This window comes from Patiria miniata, unplaced genomic scaffold (genome assembly GCF_015706575.1).
Source record: "Patiria miniata isolate m_02_andy unplaced genomic scaffold, ASM1570657v1 HiC_scaffold_14, whole genome shotgun sequence".
Lineage (NCBI taxonomy): Eukaryota > Metazoa > Echinodermata > Asteroidea > Valvatida > Asterinidae > Patiria > Patiria miniata.
Genome location: NW_024037052.1, coordinates 5,388,970 through 5,413,431, shown reverse-complemented (window position 1 = coordinate 5,413,431; position 24,462 = coordinate 5,388,970). Strand labels below are relative to the sequence as shown.

Below are 24,462 nucleotides of genomic sequence, written 5' to 3'. Positions count from 1 at the left end.
CCCCCCCCGGCACGAACCTCTCTGGATCCGCCACTGTAAATAGCTCTGTGCGTGTATTGTACAATACATTGGGTTTGCTTCAGTCCACGAGCCTCAGTCCACAAAGGGAATGAGATAAGTCCCAACATTGGTGACCCCACCCCTCCCCTATGGTAACGCTAAATATTGGCTTATTACATAATTTGCCATGTAATTATTTTCTGCATACTAGCTTCATGAAATCAGGCCTTATACTTTACTAGTGTAACCTGAGTGCCTCAGTGTTTCTGTATTCATCTGTGTTTTTGTATGTTTCTTTCTTTTCCCCATTACAGCTTTTCAAGATAGTGGTGCCTATTGTGACGCTTCTTGCCGTCTTTCATCCCGTGTCTAGACACAGCAATGGTAACCAGGACGAATTCTTAACCAGTGATACACAATATGGGGTGAGTTCACTTAAAAACCTCTAATTTGAACTTGGTTGTCTTCAGGGAGAGGCTATTGGAGGAACTCATTAATTGTGGCTGTGTCATTGGGGGAGAATGGTCCTGCTAATCTGATGCTCAAAATGGCCATCTTGTGCCAGCAGGGAGGACAAATTACCTTCTATCTAGTTATACATTCCCGACACAAATATTGTCACTCTGGCCACAACTACAGACAACAAATGGGGCTCACAATCATGGCACTGCTTAGCACACAATTGTCTGACTAATCAGTAAGAATAGCAAAAATCCTGTTTACCTCAGAGAAAGAAATTGCTTAAAGGTATAGTCCATCATTTGCAGTTATCCAAAAAGTGCTTGGTTAAAAATTAGTAATGGGACTAAACTCCCTGTGAAAATATTCTTTCTGGCAAGCTTTCATTTTGAAGGAAACAATGAAGAAAGGCCATATCCAACGATGCATCTAAAGACACATTTTTGGATATTTCCGTTAGTAGTTCGTTTTTAATTCGGCGAAGCGCGCGCAAGCATTGACACAACGCACACGCTCGCGCGGTTGCGATAATTTGTGGGTTCAGTGTCCGACATCGCATAGCTGCAATCATCTAAATGAGAACGTGTCCTAGACGCTGAATTCGGGCGCAATTCAAAACATGACTTGGCAACTTCTTATTTGAAATCAAGATCGTAGAATATTGTTTTCTCAGGATATACTGCATGCACTGAGCTAAGACTTCTTCAGGTTAGTTGTTCAGCACCCATTTTTAGATTTTGAGCACTTTTGTTGCTTCAAACGAACATAATGCACAAATTACAAATGGTGTACTCTACCTTTGAATTGTGCCATAACAATAGAAATCTCCACGGGTGTGCAACTGTTAGCACATCCATTTTGTGAAAAAGTGCGTAAGATTAGCACAATAGGTCTCTCTCAAAGACGGCCATCTCTGTAGGAGAACTGAAACTGCGTATTTTATGCAATCAAGCACGCATTGCACAGTGTTGGAAATGTTCCAAGCACGCATGCTCGTTGAAATGTGTTCGAAATACGATGCAGCTGATGCGCGTTTTGCAGGTTGAGGCTCAAAATGCCGATTGCATGTGGCATGGTCTGTAGGAAATGACGTCACTTGAGAGAGACCTATAGACCATTATCATGTTGCGGCCATTTGGATTTTTCCCATTCAAAACAAAGTAACCAAAGCGAGGCTGGAAGGAAAAATAGTCTGGTTCCTTTTTGCACAACAAACATTATCATTTATTACTGTTATTGGAGACGGGGAACATAACTGGAATGGTGGCAGCATGATAAAAGTCTTGTGCAAAAACATGTGCGCCTCTTCAATGCCACACTGCATGTTCCAGGGACATGCATCTTACACATGTGTATGTATTTCAGTTTTTGTGCAGGCATGCCAGACATTAATCACGGCTGTGATTGGGCAAAACAGAGAGGGGCAGAGCTTAATGGATCAGTCTATTTTCAGCTATAATTGGTACAACTCTTCTGCTAACCTGTTAAGAATTGCCATGAAATCTGCCCCTACTCCTGGCCGTGATTTTATGATTGCCACCAGTTCATTGTAACTACCAGTTCATTCTGGCCACCACATCATTCTAGCCATCAGTTCATTCTGGCCACCAGTTAATGCTCAGGCTCAGCTCCAGTTCATTCTGGCTGCCAGTTCATTTTGGTCAGCAGTTCATTCTAGCAACCAGTTCATTCTGGCCGGCAGTTCATTCTGACCGCCACTTCATTCTGGCCGGCAGTTCATTCTGGCCGGCAGTTCATTCTAGCCGGCAGTTCATTCTGACTGCCACTTCATTCTGGCCGGCAGTTCATTCTGACCGCCACTTCATTCTGACCGCCACTTCATTCTGACCGCCACTTCATTCTGGCCGGCAGTTCATTCTGACAACCACTTCATTCTGGCCACCAGTTCTCTCTTGCTACGAGGGGCCATATTCATGAAACCTTACTAAATTAGCAGCCAACTAGGCCTTAGTATGATACTAAAATGCCTAGTGGTCTACTATGGAGTTGACAACTAAATTATTATTCATGAAACCTTACTAAGAACCTTGCTAACTAGTTACATACTATTATTATTATTGATGCTAAGCATAAAGATGCAAACACTAACAAGAAAAAAAGAAAGATGCATGGGCAGCTTTTCTCAGCCAACACCATGCAAGATTTCCACAGGTTGAAAGATCATTGGATGATTTAAAATTAGATTATCCAAATTAAAATCCGAGTCAAGAGAATTCCTGTCAAGTATGAGAAAGTCCAAGAAGGCAACCAGAGGGGGAAAACCACCTAAAAAGCCAAGTCTGGCACAACAAAAAATGATATAGTTGCTAACTAGTGACTTGGGGTTGCCCTGGATCTACACTAACTTAAGTAAGAAACTTAGAATGAAACTAGCATTAGCAATGTTTCATGAATATCAATTAGTTACCAACTAGGCTTAGTTAGCAACTACATGCCTATTTAGTAAGCAACTAGGCTTAGTAAGATTTCATGAATATGGCCCAAGCTCATTCTCGATGCCAGTTCAATCTGGCCACCAGTTCATTCTGATGAACAGCTTTTTCATGTCACCAGATCATTCTGGCTACCAGTTCTTTCTGGCCATCAGCTCATTTTGGCCGTCAGTTCAAGAAGCCAACAGTTCATTCTAGCCGCCACTTCTTTTCACATAATTAGATTATTCTGGCCACACACTCATTTGACCAACAGCTCATTCTGGCAATGTATCAAGTGCATATTTAGTGGCTCTTATCTAATTTCAACATTTTAATGTAATTTTCCTTTTTTTTTGTACTCTCAGGCATTCCAACCCCGTTTCACATCTCTGGGCAGCTACCGTCGCCTGTATCAACCAGGCACAGATGACCATGGTATACCCTGGGTACCACCCTCACAGTACGCCAGCCCTGCACGCAGGTCTCAGTCCTTTCCTAAGATGCCAAGTATCAGGGAGGAACATGAACCAGCGAGCCTGTCGCTACCGGTAACCGCATAAATGATATGGAACCCTGGGATTGGCTGGATAGTTGTGAAAGCAACCATTTCAAGAGACCTTTTTAAGGGGAGGATGAGTACCGCAAATATGATTGACGTCGAGTCAATATTGCGTTAAACATGGAATTAGTGCAACTTTATTTATCCAGGTGCTTTTGCCAAAGGCCGCTTTCATTTTTATACCAATGTAAAACATTTTATAAAAAAATGGCTTTTTTAGTTTTCAAAAAGCCTTTGTCATGGTTTTTTGAAAGAACTGTACTGTTTTAAGGCTGTAATGTGATCTATGGTGAATTAAGCATGAAAAGGAAATCAGAACAATTACTGCTAAAAATGCCTTGTCTGTTTATATATTTTGTTTTTGTTTGTTTGTTTTTTTCAAGAAAAATTTACCGTACAAAGGTTTTGAGTGCCTCGATGGAGCACCTTGAGCACCAAATACTGGTGGATACTTGGACTTTAAAAATACACATTGTTTAAGGCAGTTACTCAAAAAGATAAGCAGAACTAGTTTTGCTACAACCAGTTTGGTTGTATGACTGCACACGTTTTCATATATTCAGATTTTACGATTTTAATCTTGGTGAACACGGCAGTGTACTCAGATCTACATGTATTGGGGATAATGCTACAAATATCAATCAAAATTTTAAATAGAAGATGAAAAGACAGTTCACACACAAGTAAGAGAATAAAAAGTACTGTAAAATGTCGTGCAGTCTAATGCCACGTTCGCAGTGGACTCAAGTTTGTAAAAAGTTACCGCAAATGATTGTTAACATTCTATCGTGGTTACACTTCCGTGCATTCTCACTTAGATTAATTTCGGACTTCGCAAAGTCATTTGTTAGGTAAACTATGCCCTACCATGCTCTCTCAGCATCTCGTCATTTGCTGTACATATCATCTATCAAGCGCAGTCTACAAGTTGGTCATATGATCACAACGTAAATTTTACATAGTAGTGGCCGTCGGCACATGACTTTTCAGTGATGTAAAACCTACATTGTAATTCTCTGTAACCCAATTTGCTCTGTAAAATTCTGCTGTGAAGCGCAAGACTTACAATCGACAATTGTCACTTGACATTTTTGTGAAGTGTACTGTCTGTCAGCACTGGACTTAATTTGGTTAAGTTGACAACAGTCTTTGTAAGTTTTACCCAAAAAAGGTCCAATGGCAACACGGCCAATGGTTTTCATACTTTTTTTTTATAATTTTTTTTTTATTTTGCTGACACCCGTTATGCTCATAATCATTACTTTGTGTTTCCCCAAGTGAAAATTGTCAAATGATGATTTGTGCTCATGCAGTTGGAATACTGAACTTGATGTTTGAGATCGTTTGTAGCTAGTATTTTTGTAAGTGTAGGATCTCTTTGCACACTTAGCATCCTGGGCAAATGCAGTGGAACGCCACTATAACGGACATCGCGGGATCCACAGAAATTGTTCGTAATAGCGATCGTTCGGTATAGCGATTTTAAAGCTGCCGGTGCTCCGGTACTCGCTTTCCTGCTCGCCCTGGTAGTTACTGAAAGACGACTTTGAACACGTGCCGACTATTGAATCATGCAATTACATAGTTTTTTAGCTTACTACCTACACTGTACAGCAATGGGTGGCTTTCCCCTTCCATTCCTTGGGAAAATAACAGCCACTTGTCGCTCTTCTGTTGACATTTTTCAACAACAGTGTTCAGTACACGGGAGCCAAACACGATGTTTGGTATAGCCGAATGTTTGGTATAGCGGTGTTCGGTTTAGCGACATTCCACTGTAGTTCAATTTATTTGAAATTCAGCTGAACTACTTAGAACCTTTGCAACTTTTTATGCGCTTGTTTTCTTTGACACTAAAAGAAAGTAAGACAAACCAATGCATTATATACACACGCACGCTGTTTTGATTTAAAACCCAAGCACTTGGAAAATATGGGGGTTCAGATATGTATGTTTTTTGCCTGTACAGTATTTTAATGTACAATAATTATCATAATGTAAATTTCTTTTATACAAAATAGAGTGCAAAACTGATGAGTACTTTTAAGTGAGCCAAAAAGACAATCAAAATCCATCCCCCCCCCCCCCATTTTGGGAAAGTGTGGCAGATAAGCCATGTGTAACAAGTCCATCAAAATCCAGGAGCACCAGTGGTGGATTTCAATGGATTTGGTCCTGAAGCATTATGGTGAAGCAGAGTCAGTGATGGATTTTGATGGACATGGTTTTCTACTTAGTAAAACTAAGTAGGGAGTTAGGATTTCTAAAAAAAAATGTAAAAAAAAAAAGGTAACAAGATTGTGTTAGGTACCATTTGTTTTGCCATTTCTGGAAATGATTCTTGATAAAAATCATTTTACAATCACAAAGATTTTATTTGAGACTTAGTAAATATTTTTTTTTATATATTGTAACTTATTTGAGAGTAAACTGGGCAATGATTGTAGCTCGCACATCTTGGTTTTTTTTTACTTTTATTGTTTTATTTTACCAGGGTAGCCCCATCAGTTATCTAAGAACTGTTCTCCCTGTGGGCCCTGGATGAACCTCTATAGTCAATTATTTTGTTGAACATTTGAAAAAAAAATACAAAGACAGTATAAAGGGTATGACAGCACAGCTCTTATAATCACATGGACATTGCCCCTAAAGGTTACAAAGTGTTAAACATTAACAGAACTCTTTACAATTTCTCCAACTTTTCACATGTACATCTTTTTAGGTTTTTGGTCAGTTTTAAAAATAACACTGATAACTAAGAAGATATATTAAGAGAATTTTTGTTTTACCTTTCAGTGTGTGTGTATATAAATTCACTGTTGGAAAGTACAGTTGCCTTATCTTTTTGGTCACACCTCTACTGCTAAAAAAATATTTTAAAAAGACTCCAAGGGTTAAGCACTGCTTAGGAGATAGAGACATTATATATAGCTCCTGTTACTTCTTATGTATATCACTTTTTGGTTGTATTTGGATTAGATGTATTTGGATTAGATGTATTTTTACTTTATTGTATATATATATTCGAACTAAGAACTCGGGCAGCTTGTTTTACAAAAGTGTCTAAATACTGATTTAAGAAAATGTTTATGAAGAAATGTACATGTATATAAAAGCTGAACAATTATATTTTGCAACCAGATTTTCCCCTAGCCCCATACCCAGATAGCATGGTGAGTTCATTTTAAGGCAAAGGTAATTCAACAGTTGAGATTATAGAACTAAAAAAACTTCACTTTTTTTTTTATTTGTTGCACTGACAGTTTTAGAAAGGAAGAAAGGCAAAACGCATCCTTTCAATTTAATTTAAATGTCTTAAAGTAGAAACTTCTGAAGGCCTTAATTGTAATCACCTGCATATGCAAAACAAAATAGATTTAAAAAAATCATTTTTAGATTTGGGTAACTGTTTTATTGATACTCATTCACAAATAGTTACTACATTTGGTGTTTATTACTTGTTATATTTACTCAAGAATTACATTTTTTTCTCACTTTACTTGTGTATAACCCTGAATTACCTCCCCAATTCACTGAAAACAAAATTATGGTAATATAATCACAAGTACGTGTATAATTTAATGTATATAGCGAAATATGTTTTGTACAGTTTTTACATGTCCAATTGAATTAAGTGCACACAGGACATGTACATTTACTCATTTGTATCGACGTCCGTAGGCCTACGTTATCACAAAAAGTGGAAATGTGGAATACGCTTTTGGGGTACCTCGGTGCTTGAGTCAAATGTACTGCGCTACGAGGAAATGTTACTCTCAAAAGAAGACTGGTTAAATATTAAACAAATAATCTAAATTGCCCAAATGCACTTCATAAATTGTTTGAAACTTCTTCAGAAACCATGTCGCAAGAATAAAACAAATCTTAGAAATACTAAGTTACAATTGACCTAAAATGTATTTATTGTATATTTGTAGAAAATATGATTTTATAAGCTTGTACTGTCATTTGACATTATTGAGGGCGTACTTTCTCAGTATTGCATTTTAACAAAATAAACGAATGGGCAGTATGCTGCTATATTTAGTTTTGTTGAGGTACGTGCACGTGTTGAAATGGGCGTTTGAGTTGTTGAAGTAAATGAATCTGTAATCGCTAATCCCATTTTTAGATGGATTACACTTCAGACTTGATGACTGTACTTCGTGCCGAAAACAAAATACTCATTTCGTGGCTGTAATGCTTATAAATCCCAGTTATTCCCAGAAGAAATTAATACATGTATAATTATATTTCAATGCTAAATCCCAAATATGCTATCATCACACTTAAAATAGCCAGGAGATTTTTTTTTTTTAACTGGCAATGACCAGGAACATTTTACTTTCGCCCGCCACTTTTTCTTGCGAAAACGGAAGAAATGTATTGAGAATGCTGGTATACCCGCTCATATAATTTTTTTTTAAATCTACGTGGGTCTCAGTACTGCGCGGTTATGCAGGCGGGTGCATACCTATCAGGGGTGTGAAATCTTTAAAGCTGATTTCAGCTTTTTTTGTTTTGGATTTCAGCTTTTTCCCCTCACTTGCTGTGAACAAAAGTATATGAAATTTCCAAAGTTCAGCTTTTTTACACCCTTTTCAGCTGTTTTCAGCTATTTTTATCAGTGGTCACTCACACCCCTGCCTATGTTCCCCAATACCGATGTTTCCCGAAATCCCTACCATATACCCTAGCCCTAACCCTAATCCTGAGGATTTCGGGGAACATCGGTAGTGGGGAACATCGGGTAGATACCATGCAGGCGGCATGTTTGCCTTTTGGTGCATGATTGAAGAAACCCGAATCCACATATCAAACTGTGAATTTTTTTTAAAGGAGATTCAGGGGAAGGGTGGTTGGGGTGGCGAACTCCTTCCCCCGCCCCCTCTCCCAAAATGTTTGATCCACCGCAAAAAAAAATGTGGAAGAAAAGAACTGACTTTCAGAAGTAACCTCCAGCAAGGGGCTCCGGGAGCCCCTTGCTGTCTAGTCGGAGTATCATCCGTTGGACAACGGATGATACTCCGACTAGACAGCGTATTAACGAATGGCGGGAAAAAAGATGGGTGACTCTCAGAAAATCCCCTCGGCAGCCCCCCCCCCCACCCCACCCACCCACAAAGATCAAACAAAATCATCCGTGACTCGACTCGAGGAAGGACTCACTTGGTAGGCCTACTTGGTACTTGGTGGTTATCCTCCTGAATACTCCACGTGGAAGTCTAACAAGGAGGCCTTTACCTTTACCTTGTGGATAATCATGACTAGTCTCTTTTTTTTATGGGGAATGTGAATTTATGGGGGAAAAATCCAAGTTCAAAATATCTTTTTTGGTTACTGAACTAGGATACTTCCAAAGCTCTTTAATGGAAGAAAATCTACCTTGAATTCCTCAAATTAAAGAAGTATTATATGTATAGCACATGTATTCAATTAGACCCACATTAAACGTATTATGTCGAGAATTGTTTTGAAAAAAATGCTGCAACGTTATTATATACTGAGTGGAATATTTACGAACGGATTACATTTTTTTAAAAATAATTTCATGGATTTGATTGGCTTAAAGGGGATAATTCCCTTGTGCCTGAGCAATGTGTTGGTAGCTACTTGGGAAAAAATAACGGAACTGACAAGCAGGCATGATGTGATTTTTTTTGCATGCGGCGCGGGTATATGTGGCGTAATACTAAGAAAAACACTATGACTGTTCGTATCGTACGCGAACCATATTATGATGTCGGCCATTTAAGAAGTAAATTCCGTTATTGCATCATTCCAGATGTGGCAATTGTGAAATATCGGCATTGTCATTGTCCTGCATGGTTCGATGTCAGGCGAGCGCGAGTTGTTCAATTTTTGGACCCCCCACTCGGATGTAGCTATGACGATCGTGTGAGCGGGGGTGTGACGAGGCCTAATGTTTGCCAATTGCCATTCACGAAATTCTGCGCATATAAACCTTTGGTCGGCGGTAAAATATGATTCGATTTTTATCGCAGTAATTTGTAAAAAGTCATTTCTGTTGCAAAAAAAAATTGCAGTCTGTAACGACAAGTCAAATTTCAACAAGCACTTCTACGTATCGGCTATCTTTTGTATGCAGATTACATCCGGAAGTGTTGACATTATGTTGACAGTGACGTCAACGCCCACAAATCCTGAGCGATGATTGGTCAATCGGGGACACACCTCCAAAATCCTCTTGTATCCGGGCCAGCTGTTGAACCGCAGACATACTGGTACCCGCGTTGTACGGTACGCATAGGCCGTGACGTGAGACCAACGCGGAGAGAATGCTATGCAATCGCCATGCAATCGCCATGCACATCGATCACTGAGCTTTCAGTCGACTAGTCCACGCAGCTGTAACGACACGAATCAGCTTTTTATCCCTGATATTTTGCTGTCAACACTCAAAGGACGGAGGAGGTAAATATCTTTGTGTATATGCTTGTACATAATTTTTCTAAAATCATTGATTTGTTGGAAAGAATGCAGTATGATCCAGCTTTTTCGACATTCGTAACGCGTAACGCATGATCTTGGCCTATCTAGCTAGTCAACCATGTTATTGTTAATGCTGGAGGACGGAATCCTAAACCATGACTTGCAAGTTGCAAGTTTCATATTGCCTAAGCAATGCGGATATACGGATCCTGCACAATATAGGAAGTGTGGTATTTAGATGCTGTTCTCAACCTGGGTATTCAAACGAAATTCATTGTTAGAAACTTAAAATTCATGAAATTGTGAAAATATTCTCTCTTTTTTGGTTAAACCTCCCCGACCCCAGTCCCTCATAAATTGTCATATTTTTCCTCTCTTGCTTAAAGTTAATTGTGCCTGCACTTCCTCTGGACATGTGCACGTAGTCCCAAAGTTTAAAAGTAGATTTTCGTTCTCTATAGGAACGGGGTCCGCAACTACAAAAACGCCATAAATGTGGCCTATTTACTGGACTACCTCCGTAAATAAAGACCACACTAGCAGATTTACTCACAACGTTAGCACTTGTTACCAAATTTATTTTCACATTCAGACTGCCGTGCATAGTTGATTTATGCTTTAAAAACACACTCATCTTGTAAATAACAAATAAAAATTGATGCGCAAGTGTTCAACTCTCCAGTTTTCGTGTCTTTTCCAGCTCCATTTGGAGGCTTCTTGGCAGCCGTTAAACTCAATTGCAACCATGTTCCAAATGAACAATGCTCTCGCGCAATACCTGATGGGATACATGGATCGTTCACCTGTCAGTCACGCGCCGCGCCGCATGCCTGATGGCTATTGTGTATGTAACAGTATCTAGAATGCAGCATGATAATGATAAACATTGAGCATTATCTTTTTGCAAGGTTTCTATCTATCTATCTATCTACGCGGGTACTCAGCAAAGTCCACTTCTGGATGTTAACGCTGAGGTGAAGTTTAAGGTGCATGTGAAGCTTCTCCCACTTTGCGGGGGAGGCTTTTTGCCGCATTGCTGATTTCTTGAACACATACACACACCTCTTCCGCTTTATTGTATACATGTAGCTGTGACTGTAAGGCCGAATAAAAAAAAAACATGTTTCTCGTCCGGGTTTTCAAAAAAAAGGAGGAAGCGGGGCTTTTATTTTTTATTTGTTTCAAGATGGCCGCCATTTAAAATTTCCTGCAATTGTTGGTGTTTCCACTGTTCAAAGAAACTTTTAAAATGAAAGATAAGTTGGACAAGAGAACTGAACATATTTACAGTGTCATTTAGACTTGTATTGGTCTACAATTTATTTCCCGATGAATTTGTGGACTTTTTCGGTGTTTTTCAACTGCATTTTTCAAAAATAAAAAATAATAAAAAAATCCAGGCGGCCTCCAAAAAGGAAGCGGGCGGGCGGTTTCAATTCAACAAACAACCCCCCAAATTAACACATTGTTAGTTTATACAGATCTCAAATTAAGAAATTGTACAGATGATTGAATTGTTCTGGGAAAAAAAGTCTAATGTCTAAGTTGAATTTAGTGTTGAACCATGGATATCGTACTGTGATGATGACTGAATGCCAGATTTATTTGGTCTGTGTCTGGTTGTCTGTGTCTTATCCTAGAAATGTTGACTGTGAAGCTATGTGCACAATACAAGTCAGGGTCAGCACAGAATTGTTGGTCGATCCACTCATAATATATCATTTGCAGGAAGCTTCATCCACAGCTCAGTTAGATTTTTCCAATTTCTTAAAATGTACATGTACATGTATGACTCAAGCTCAAAAGCAGTAGTTTAGAATGTTGCCTTTTTGAAATCTTTCCCTGGACTTAAAGTTGTTGTGCATATAAATCACACTTATTCTGAAACCAGATTTAAACATCATCTGGCAAGAGCTACATGTATTGTAGATAGAACTACATGCTGATAATACCCTCTTAAATTATTAAACATTATTACGGGATACATGTATGTGGCTTGGAAAAGTCCCCTATATGAAATCACTATTTTGTGTTGTTTTTCATCACTATCAGTATCAGAAATGTGCCGGTACATGTCACAACACAATATTGAATTGTCAAATGGTGATTTCATCTAGGCAACATTTTCTGAATGGTGTTTGTATCCTTCAAGGGTATCATTTCTCACGGTCCCTGTTATCCACTGGTAAATGCACGCATACACATGCGGGTAGCAAAACTGCAACAGGTGAATTTGTTTCTGTTTGTCTAGATCCCATATTTGACACAGCTTAACTGACAGCTGTTTGCTAAAAAGTTAACATCCAACTATTCAGGTCATCCTTACAAGCGCAGCAAAACATTCAATATTTAATTGATAAAATACACAGGGCAATACAGGCAGATCTAAGCTATAAAAGCAGTATGGTGCTGGCAAACATACAGACTGTAACGTACATTGCAGTTGGCAGAATTGCAGCAGTTTATGAGCTGTACTGTTATTAGTTTGCTATCTTTTTATAATCAGCTATTTGTTCGTAAATGTGTGCAGATAATTGATAGGGATCTATAGTGCAAGGTTTAACAACAGTGATAGTGCAACAGGGATAGACAGACATGACATTTCTGCTGGCATGATGTACCGCCAACCTATGGCTAGTCTCGATTCCAAGACGTCTTTGTGGTGCGATGTTTCAGCGAGCATGGATTATTGGACTGTGCAGCGATTCACCGAAGCAGGCACCCGCAACACACACGCTAATAGCTACAGGCTGCAAAGGATGTCTTGGGAATTTCGTATTTCTGCTTGGGAAATTTCGGACAGAATTGTGTGTGCATAAATTTGCATATAGGCCTATGCGCTTGACGTAAGCATGTCCGGTTTACCATGCCTGTACAGCATGCAAGCGAGCTGTTGAATAAAAAAAGTCAACCATGTGGACGAGCAATCAATTTGGCAGCAAAGTAGGAAGGCTAAAAATCATTGCTCTCCATCAATTTGGACGTGGCCATGATTCAACAGAACTGGTAGAAATTGCACGTGTACTGTACGTCGCCTGACTAATAGTTTTCGTAACAGCTCTTTGTTTCCACCGATGCGCATGTGCTGCTATTTTACATGAAGTCACACACTGTTGCAATGCGAAATTCTCAAGACGTCCGAGTGGTTTGTGAATGTGAACATGTACATGCATGCTGTTTCACGGAATACAAAAGCTGTACCATCTATCGTGAACTACCCCGCTATAAGAACATCTTGCACCCAGACTAACTTATGGCAAGGCCAATTGTGGGAAGTCCATGGGCAGTGGGAGGGGGGGGGGGCCTCCCCCATCAGATATGAACCAAAAAAGGAGTGAGGGAATAAGATGTGAACATTGAAAATCAGTAGTGTTGTTGATTTACAAATTAAATAGATGCTGGAAAGGGGCTTAAAATGCTACCAAGCATACCAGTAGTAAATAATTTGAACAACACCTTTTAGAATTGTCCACAGCCAGAGATTTCTTGGTGCGCCACATGCTTATTCAGTACTTTGTCCTCCCTCTAGAAAAAAAATTCTGGTGATACCTGTGAGTGTGACCATGTCACTTGAGTTCTGTTGTGACTGTTATTCTTAAAGGGAATATACATCATTTGCTTTTGCTGTAATTTTTAGAAATGGATGGAATTGGGGGGTTGGAAATATAAAGCAAATATAGTTACACTGACTTTTTGGAGGTTTTGGGTTCGAAAATTCTATAAAAACCAAGAAAAACGATCATTTTCCTGTAGTCTGGTTCCCTGACTCCATATAAGAAGAAACAGAGCAGTTTACATACATTGGGGAATTGTAAGGTCAGGGAACCAGTCTAGCTGGCTCGTACCCGTTCATAGGTTTGTAATCGATTGCAAACAAGTGCAATGGTCAAGTGGGGCCAGTATTTGAAAAAAAAGCCAGTTGTTTCCAACGCTGATCGGCCGATCAGCGTTGGAAATTGATACAAAAATACCACTTTTCTTGAAAATGACAGTATACCAGGTGCCATAATTTTACAGGATGCTTTAGACTGTCATTTACCAACATCCTGTTAAGGTATTTCGCAAAAACTTGGTAGTTTTATTTTTCGATGTTTGCAAATGTTGTATATTCCCTTTAAGTGCTTTTTAATCCGGGGCCACTGACCAATAAAAAAAAATGCAATTTATTTGTAAATAGAACATCAATAATGTGTATGGTTTTTTTTAATTCAACACCTGGTTTAAAGATTTATGATGCTTCTAGACACATACTAGCTTAAAATGCTTTTACAGAACACAGATGTACTTGAACTTTTCATCCAGCAGCAAACTTTGGTCTGACTCACAAACGTGCAAAATTGTTCTGCCCGAAATGCATCACAGTGTGTGTGCATGAGTATTTAAAGTACGTGCAGTACGTGCAGCTACATGTACATGTATTGGAAATAATAGATAGTCAACTGAATGAGCAGGACTACTTGATGTCTTTGTTGAAAGGAAATGCAGCGATGCATGCATATTCTATACAAGTTAGAGTCGGGAAAGGATTTGAATAATTATGCAGGAATAGCAGTTGTTTTGCAACTATTCATCCAGAATAAGAATTCACAACATTAATTCCTCAGCAGTGGTTCATGCTTCATAAGCAACATGCGTTCTGTTGACTTACAGCACAATAATAAGCCTCTGTACTGATGATGTCACACTTAGTTTACATGTGTGCTTTCTTATGGGAGCCTGGTGGGGACGATGGTTTCGTAGCCGCATAAACAAAGTGTGAGGTCATCTGTACAGAGGCTTATAAAATCAACACATCTAAATTTTCACACTTTGGAGGGTGCCAGGCGGGTTGCCTGTTTTCTGAAGGGTGCAGACCTGCAAATCAATCCCAATGGTAATTACGCATACTTCCAAAAATTATAACAAAAAAAAATACTCACAACTCTCTATGGTGTTTGAGACACTCATCAAATTATAGCTTGTTTCATCATCTTTCAGTTTCTGTTAAATTTTTTGGGGGTAATCTGATAACTTTTGGGAGAAATTGCCACCCGAAGATGACCACCCTCTAAATGATGCCTACACTCCGTTGCAAAATAGAGCCATTTTAACGACCCAATTCCAACCAAATTACAGAGAATTAAAAGCTTGATATCACTGGCACGGCTTCTGCCCTTCTTTTTTACAAACCTTCAAGTTCATGGCCCACAAAATGCTGTAAATAATAGCAAAGATTTTGAGGGTACACAAATTGTGATTTGGCTCACGTAGGCACCCTGAAGCCAGAAAACCAAAATACAAAATAGGCTTTGCTAAGCAGTACGTGATACATCATGACTGTGCTTTACTTATTATAGTGTAATATGTTGGACAAAATGCAAGAGCCATGTCATGTCTGCAGTGTGCCATAGTACTGTGGCTTTGTCTGGAAGTGGGCACAGTATGCATTACACAGCTGTAACTAATGTTCTATTGTGTGATATTGCGCACTCTCTGACCTGTACCAGGCTACTAGCTTTCACGTTATGATAACCCTTACCCTCAATCCTCCAAAATCCTCACTGTGGTTTAAAAAAAGGGGGGACTCATTATGCCCACCTCAAAACGGTTGTTACCACCTGTCAATTTTCTGAAAATTTTGCTGGTATCCTCCATTTGAACATAAGTGCAAAGAGGCCCTAGGGGGTAAGGGTTCGCGCAGCAAGGCATTAACACAGCCGAAAGATGATGCAATTTTGACCTGGGTCATGTATAATGCCATGGGACCGTCTACTCTTAGCCAATCTGCTCTGAACAACAATAATGATACACCATTGCAGCCAACTGCTGAACACACACGTGTGCAGTTAGTGAAACGGTGATTTTGACAGCACTATGGCATGTTGGGCTTCACATAAAAATGAACAGCATTTTTAATAAGGTTGAACTCTTAACAATATGACAAGTATAGACTTAATGCTTCCTGTCAATGGCCTTGCATGAATTGTGCAGATTATACAGCTAGTGCAAAGATACATGTATGCCTAGTGTACATTGTACATGTACATCACTACATGTATAGTTTAATAGCTGCACAGCCTTCCAAGTAATCTTGTTTTCTAATAAAAAAGGAAAATGACTCCCTGCAGGGCTAGTGCTGAGGCCAAAAACAAAAAATAGTTCTGCTTCTGATTACGTGGCATTTAAAAACAGGGTAGTACACATTTTTGGGGGGCAATTTTTGATCGTATGTGTATGATCATATGGAGGTGTCTGCGTGTAGTCAAGGGTAAAAGGTAGTGATTGATGATTTTCAGGGTTTTTTCCTCATTTTTCCTCCCCCCAAAAATTAGGGTACTGTCAGAATACCCGGTAGGCTAGGTAGCCTGAAGCAGAACTATTATTTTTTGTGGCCTGATGTAATTAGCCTGTGATCAGTGTGATGCGAATGAACCATGGCGCGTTTACAGTGCATGGCTAGATATGATATGATATGTAATTAAACATGGGCATCTTTGATATTTCTGATTCAGAACGTTCATCAGCCAAGCTTGGGGAAAGATATGAGTGCAACTTCAATGGCACGGACGGGGAGACATCAAAATTGCAGCGAGGAATTTGACCATACGAACTCTAGACAAAGTGATCAAAAGTCACAGGAATCAGAAAGTAATTGCCAGGAGAATAGTCGACAGTGAGCAGTTATCTTCATCAGTGTGACGGTGTACCTCATCTGTATATAGATTTTTACCTTTGTATATTTGGTAGGTAATACCCTTATTTTCATAATAATTCCTTCAAAGTTTGCTTCTTTTTTTTTCTTTTTTTATATGTATACTGATACTGACCATTCCTGTTTTCACTTTTTTTCTTCTAAATTTCTGTAAATATTATTACTGTTACTCTTTTTTCAATCAATTAGGCCTATTAAAATCAAACGTTTAAATTTTTCTGCAAGATATACAGGTCCCGCAAAAAATCTAACGGTTGAATCGGGCATGTTTTCAGAAAAGTGGGGGTAGTATTCAAAATCGTATCTTATGTATTGCTGAGTAAAATAATTGGTCTTCCAAATGTTTTTTAGTTGGTCTCATTAGGATGTTTTGTTTAAAAGATACAGCAATCACAATACGGGACTTGAAAAACCACTTGGGCCACTTTTTTTATTTATATCTCCTGGTCTTCCAAAAAAATCCTTTGTCCTAATGATAAACTGATAAGCTGCACTAACACATTTGACCCATCTTTTGTGTGTTTCTCTAACTGCGCTTTCTCACTTTCAAGGAAAAGTGGCCCAAGACGATTTTCAACCCTTTGGTTCGATGAAGCATTGCGTTTGTTCCAATGCATCGATTTGAGTGAAATAAAGTTTGTATGGTAGATTAGACAAATCTGACTTTAAGAGGTAATTTGAAAATATTCCAAAACTCACATGCAATATACCTTTATTAAAAACCCTAACCCTCCCAAATCCTCCCAAATCCTCTTTGCAAAATGGAGGATTTTGCAGGATTGAGGTAACATGGCAAAATTGTGTTGTTGATTTCGCAGGATGCACTGTGTCAAGTTCTTGAGCCGGACCTTGTGTTGTTTATGCTCAGCCGTGCATACATTTAGGCCTAGATTATACTTGCAATCCTGCTCCAGGATGTCACTGGCTCTGCCTCAACAAATTGACAGTGATTGTCAGAGGATTTTGCAGGATTGAGGCAGTGGTCACCCCTCTAAGAACCACATTCAAGAAATAACAGAGGATTTTGCAGTATTGAGGCTATATTCTGTTTTTAAATGGAGGCAGTTGGAAGATTTTGCAGGATTGAGGTTACATCCTTGCAAAAGTGCCTAGGGAGTTAGGGTTAATTGGTTTTCGACTGTTAGGTTCTTTGTGGGACAAGCTGTATGTGTAAGCATTATTTTCTAACAGATTTATTCATAAAAATTTGACATCTCTTGAATCTAAAGAATAATCAAATATCCAGAAATATCATACATTTATGTAAAGCATTCTGCTCATTTCTAAACAGAAAAACTTATTCTAATATTAGCTAATGTCTTTCTTTTTACTCTGCAGGACAAAGCTTCGTGCCTGAAATCCGTGCAATACCAAACTTTTGTACCAGAAAATATAAATTTTGTGAGGCAATTTCTCATGCCTAGAAATATTGATCAGATTTGGGTCTTTTCTGAGCATATGTAAAATCCTGGTTGTTGTTTTTTTATAAGTGAAGGGAGCTTTGAGCGTATAATCTTTTTTTGAAATTTCAAAAATAAAACGGTTGGGTTTTTGTTTTGGGGTGTTATTCCTCAATCAAAATGGTTGGGTTTCAACCTACCGAGATACCACCCACATTGGGTATGAAATTTATCAGTGCCGGCCTGGCAGCATGTATTGCTGACGCAGGAACGTTTCCCTTGGACACAGCAAAAGTACGACTACAGGTGAGATTGTAAAAACATTGTCTTGCAGTTTGTTACATGGTATACAAATATAACATGGTCTGAGGGTGGACAGTCGATATTAGCTCCCGAGGTATTGGTAGTTGACAAAGAGGGAACTAGTTTGTCAACTTCCAATGTCAAGGGAAGCTAATATCGATTATCTACCCGAACTTAACCGTGTTTAATACATTTGTTTTACTATACCTCATACATATTCAGTTGCTGAATGTTCCCATTTCAGTACGCACCTCGTGGGCATAAAATCTTTGGAGAAACTTGTTCAGTTCTTTTGCAATACAGTAACTCCTGGAAAACGCTAATTAACATTATGTGTAGCCATCATATTTATGTAGCCAGCTAGGGCAAGGTTCGCACGTGCGTACACCCGTGCAACAGTTCCACGATTGCATTGTAATGCGCATACAAAGTAAACTGTCCCACAGATAACCCGTGCGACAGTCTACTACATAGGCGTATTAACCATGTGTGAATACTCGCGTGTGCCCTTTTTAAACAGCAAAAATAGCATCCAGTACGTGATGGTGAATGGAGTGGACCCAGTGAGAATTGGCTCTTAATCACAAATATGTATGAGGTATAGTAATATGTGTATAACATAACTTAATGGGAATGGGAAATACTATTCAACAGTTAGGATAATTCTTGTTCCATGACAAAGTATTTGTGTGCAAATGCATGCTGGTGTGCGCATTTAACAATTGTTGACTGGTGTGATGTGGAATATGACATTTTGAAAACCCGAGGGGCGCATAGCACCTGAGACGAAGCCAAGGGTGCTATGCGCCCCACGAAAACAAACAGCAGTAAACACAACAATCATGACAATCGAACGTCAACTCACATGCATGTCGCGTGCTCGAAACAGCTTATAGTTTCCAAGTTCACTGCGTTTTACGTGTGAAACACGTATGTGTACGTACCGTACGCACAAAAGTCATAGCACACTCCCTGTGGGATATCCCACAGGGAGCGTGCTATGACTTTTTATAAACTAAACACATGATTGTTCTAGGTCAATGAAAATACAGTATTCAAGACAGAGGTATAACAATCAGTGTTGCGCGTAGCGCGTATTGTTCCGAAGAGCCAGCGCTATAGCGTTGGGTTCAAACATTTTCGTGAAGGGGTGGTGTGTAAGAGAGAAGTACAAGTCCCACCAATTTTGTATTGAAATAAAAGTTCAAATATATCAAATGACAAGGATCTGTATGTCAGTTATATAAAACAAATATTGACTGGCTTTAAATTGTGAAATGGGAGGAATTTTATCGCTCCGTAAAATCTGGACTTTCCAGTTCACTCAGCTTTCCCTTGTGAAATGGAAAAGTCTAGATTTTACCTTGCGATAATATTCCTTCCATTTTACTCTGAGCTGCTCAATATTTGTGTACTATGACCATCCTGCCTCTCACCTCCAAAATACACAACATCTATTTTCACTGTACGTATGCATGTCCCACTCAATCCAACAAGTCAGGAAGAGATATATAATGCAACTCCCTCTCAACAAAAATTAAATCTTTTTATAATGACATTTTCTTTTTCTATGATTTTATAAGATTCAAGGTGAGAGTTCTTCGGCTCAGAAGCAGGGTTTCTCCTTTTCCAAAGCCAAAGAAGAGAAAGCTAAATTCAAGTACCGTGGAATCTTCGGCACTATCACCACCATCATACGACAGGAGGGGCCTCGCAGCCTGTACAACGGTCTGGTACCCGGACTGCAGCGGCAAATGTGCTTCGCATCGGTCCGGATCGGACTGTACGATTCAGTGAAGCAGTTGTACACAGGTAGACACTTCGGCAACTCCGGTGGGTTTATTCTAGTCCTTGTTCTCTGTCATCATTGCGCTTGATTTCCAACACCACGCTTTTCCAATACCACGCTTTTCCAATCATGGAGACATTGCCTCAGTGACCGACGGTGCAGTGATCCAAGCTTGAGTTCTGTGTGACCGATTTCCAAATCGAAATTGATGTGCCTGGTGATGCGTAATTCCTGTGCATTGGCTCCAAGATTCATATTGAAAGAACTGAAATTGATCTGTCAACATTACAGAAAATTGTAACTTAATCATCAGATGGCGTGCTTTGAGCATCTTTTTTTGTCTCCTGTAAATTAACGAGACATACTTTCAGCTATGCGTGTCTGAAGACATTGCGAAATCCATTGCTACAGAAAATGTCGGCTTGTAACATACATGTGTACATCCATTCATTTATGGAGACTCAAGAAAAAGGTCTTCGTTCATTAACCATACATATGTGTATCCACACATTTTCAGTGAATATGATATTTCATGCCAACCTCAACAACTAATCCACTGCTTAGAAAAAGTAAAAAATTATGTCGTATTGGAACTATGGAGGTAGTCAAGTTTATAATTGACCAATGACAGCGCATTGTGGTGAAGATATAGGATTTTGATAAACCTGTTTTTGTATTCTTGTGTTCAGCTATATTTTCAATTGAACTCTTTTTTTTTCTTTTCAGCACATTTTTTCCAAGGAAGACACTTCAAATTGACAAATTTAATGGTCAGACAAGGGTACTTACAAAATGCCAAAGGTTTTAACATGAGAGTGAAATAAATGTAAATGAAACATGGCAAAAGAATCAACTTATTATTTAATTTTGGGAGATCTACTTGTATATTTCAAAAAGGGTATTTTGAAGTAAGAATACTAAATGCCAAAATAAACACCGCAACAAAAGAAAGTCCACACTCATTGGAGGGGTCACAATTTTGAATCTGATCGTCTTATGATAACGTCATTGATATAGACCTTTGGGAATGTTGTTAGCTACATTTTGATACCCCGTTTGCTACCAAAGACTGTAAATCATTCAACACCAAAAACAACGGTTTATGAACATTGATGCAGTTTGAAAAGTCGAGTGGAAATTGCTGCGTGACAATGTGACACTGCCTGAAACGAACGGCAGGGAATATGAAACGCACCGTGCTTGTATGCATGGAAGCACGTGGAATTGTTGGGGCACTGTACAGTCGATAGGGGCCAATGAATTACTGGCATGTTTGTTGGCGCTTAGCAATTTCTCCTCGTGTTTCTCTTAAATTGCAACTTTTCAAACTGCATCTCTTTTTAATAAACCGTTGTCAATCTTGGACAATGTACAGTTTTTGGTAGCAAACGGGGTATCAAAATGTAGCTAACATAATTCTCTCTATAAAGGTCCATATAAATGACATCAGTAATAAGACATTTAGATTCAAACTTATGACCTCTCCACTGAGTGTGGACTTTCTTTTTTTCCGGTGTTTATCCGAGAATGAGAAAAGTGTGGAGATTTCATCCAAATGTCCGTTAGTCACCGGACAGTTTTCTAAGTGAAATGACACGGAATTATCTGGCAGCAGATGTATTTCATATATGCTTGAAATCTGAAGCTTATTACATGCTTCATCTCTGTGTAACACTGGTTGCATTATATCACTGTTGCATTACATGGCCTTACTTATTTAAGACTCACCAACTTTGGATTTACATTCAGACATTTGTTAAACAGTTTTTTGAAGACATGTTTTGAAAAAGAGTGCAATGATGCTGTTGTCCTTTTTCCTTATTTTTTCTATTGGTGACTTTTATTCTGCTTCTGGTTTGTTTAAAGGTTACATGGGAATGCACATTGTGACAAGAATTTTAGCCGGTATAACAACTGGGGCCTTGGCAGTGTCATTGGCTCAGCCGACAGATGTGGTGAAAGTACGCATGCAAGCACAGACTAACATTGATCCCACCAAACCCAAGCGGTATACAGGAGCTGTGCATGCGTACCGGACGATAGCCCGGACTGAAGGCGTCAGGGGGCTTTGGAAAGGTGAGCAGTCTGTTGACTATAGGCCTGACCTCAAATCACACATGTTTATATAACTGACATACAGATCCTTGTCATTTGATTGGTGGAACTCACATCACATGACATTCATTATTGCTCATAAAGGTCGAGTCGAGTCGAGTCACAGTGTGTTGTCGAGTCGTCGAGTCAAGTATTTAGCTCGAGTCAATACGAGTCACAAATATTTGAACTCTATACAATAAATAAACACAAGAGAGAAAGTAATTTTTTTGGCTTTCTTTAATTTTACATTCGGGCTACTACATGTGGTGACATCATATTTGACTCTTAATGAAAATAAAAAGGGGGTGCCAGCTGATCGCCATTCAACTAATGGGGATACTGATCAAACACGTATGTATACGCGAACATACTATACGTGACGTGAACAGAAACCGGCACCGGCGTAAGTCATTGCAAATATTTTTCGCAAAGTTTTGGTTTTATTTTTAGGACTTGAGTCTTATTAGCCTTCCTCGAGTCGAGTCGAGTCATTCTGATGAGGGACGCGAGTCGAGTCAAGTCATTTGCTCGCAGTGACTCAAGTCGAGTCGAGTCATTTGCCTGTCGGGACTCGAGTCGAGTCGCCAGAAATTGTGACTCGAGTCGGACTCGAGTCGAGTCATTGACTCGAGACATTACAACTCTGTACCATTCACGCGGGGCTCAAAAAGTGCCATTCGTCCATGGTGAATGGGATTTACTATTCAACAGTTAGGATCATCTTTGTGTGCAAGTGCATGTTGGTGTGCACATTGAGCATTGCGCGTAGTGTGTATTGTTCCTAAGAGCCAGTAGCTATACAGAGTTGGGTTCGAGCATTTCGTGAAGGGGTGGTTTGGAAGAGAGAAATACATTTCCCACCAATTTTGTATTGAAATAGAAGTTCATTTTAACTTTAAATCAAATGACAAGGATCTATATGTCAGTCATATAAAACAAATATTAGTGGCTTTAAATTGTGAAGTTGGAGGAATATTATCGCTCAGTAAAATCTGGACTTCACGAGGCGAAGCCGAGTGAAATAGAAAAGTCCAGATTTTACCTTGCGATAATATTCCTCCCATTCCACTCTGAGCCACTCAATACTAATCCATGATTTGCTATAGCCCGAATTCCACCTTCTTTATGTTTTGGGGCAAAAACTCTAGCATTCCATCCTTCATAAGCCGGAAAAATAAATCCTCATATTGCGGGCTTGGAGAGAAAAACATGATAATAAAACCAAACAACCGCATGTTGTAATTTAGCCACTCTGCTGTGCATTGTTTGATCGTCGCTCATGAGCCAATAAGAAAATTGGTTATGTGCTATGTTTTGTCATCATACTAGACTCATACCAAGTGCACTCAATCAAATGTTTTTTCCTACATGGACACACAACATTCACAAGTGTGCAGTAAACGATAGTGTCAAAATTAGGTTCTTGAGCAGAAACCCACTGGACTAGTCTCAGACTCTAAATCAGCAGTTAGAAATTTTGCGGCGGTGTTCGAACTAAGCAGTCAAGTATTGCAGAAGTTACGTATAAGATGGTCCACTGTATACATTTTTTAGCTGATCTTATGGGGAAGTACCACACAGGGCAGGTGGTTGTATTCTCAATATTTATCGTAAGTCCGAAGTGCCTTGTTACATTATTCGATGACCTCTTATCTTTGCAGGAACAATGCCCAATATTACACGGAATGCTATTGTCAACGCTAGCGAATTGGTGGCCTATGACATGATCAAAGAGCGCATTCTCAAAACGGGACTTTTAGCCGACATGTTCCCCCTCCACTTCATCTCAGCGTTTGGTGCCGGGTTTGTCACTACGTGTGTTGCCTCCCCTGTGGATGTGGTCAAAACCAGGTACATGAACTCCCCACCAGGCCAGTACAAAGGAGCCATTGATGTAGCAGTCAAGATGTTCCGGGAAGGTGGTCCTCTGGCGTTTTATAAAGGGTAAGGTGGACTCTTAGGTCCATTACACTTAAGTTTTTACCTTTTGGGGGTACTTTTACTTTTTGCAAGTTGTCATGAATTCTAGATTGATAGGCCATATCTTAATTACTTGGCTACAGCCAGGAATAACGTGCACATCTATGGAAGCCATAGGCTAGTGGCTACAGCCACTTCCAATAGACTCGTGTGTTATTTTCGGCCTTAACCAAGTGATTCCATCCTAGCTGTAGTCTTGGTCAGCGGCTGGGTTTGGATTTTGCTCCCCTAAGGCAGCTGGTCTGTGACAAACATGGTCAAGCTGCTGTAGTGGTAAAGGCGCTATCAACAAGAAA

General features: G+C 39.4%; 1 protein-coding gene and 1 long non-coding RNA gene across 2 annotated transcripts in view; both read left to right on the top strand.

Annotated features, from left to right (window-relative positions):
* The first annotated feature begins 293 nt into the window (after window positions 1–293).
* On the top strand, window positions 294–7,514 carry LOC119721946. The gene is made up of 2 exons (XR_005270351.1): window positions 294–425; window positions 3,260–7,514. It is a non-coding gene; the product is annotated as an uncharacterized LOC119721946 (long non-coding RNA).
* Window positions 7,515–9,321: 1,807 nt separating this feature from the next.
* Window positions 9,322–24,462, top strand: part of LOC119721945 (mitochondrial uncoupling protein 3-like) — a 16,574-nt gene continuing 1,433 nt past the window's right edge. The window contains exons 1-6 of the mRNA XM_038191904.1: window positions 9,322–9,888; window positions 16,398–16,628; window positions 17,936–18,303; window positions 19,884–20,112; window positions 21,956–22,165; window positions 23,848–24,130. Of these exons, the coding sequence (XP_038047832.1) occupies window positions 18,178–18,303; window positions 19,884–20,112; window positions 21,956–22,165; window positions 23,848–24,130 (848 nt within the window). The 5' untranslated portion in view covers window positions 9,322–9,888; window positions 16,398–16,628; window positions 17,936–18,177. The remainder of the gene's footprint in view (window positions 9,889–16,397; window positions 16,629–17,935; window positions 18,304–19,883; window positions 20,113–21,955; window positions 22,166–23,847; window positions 24,131–24,462) is intronic.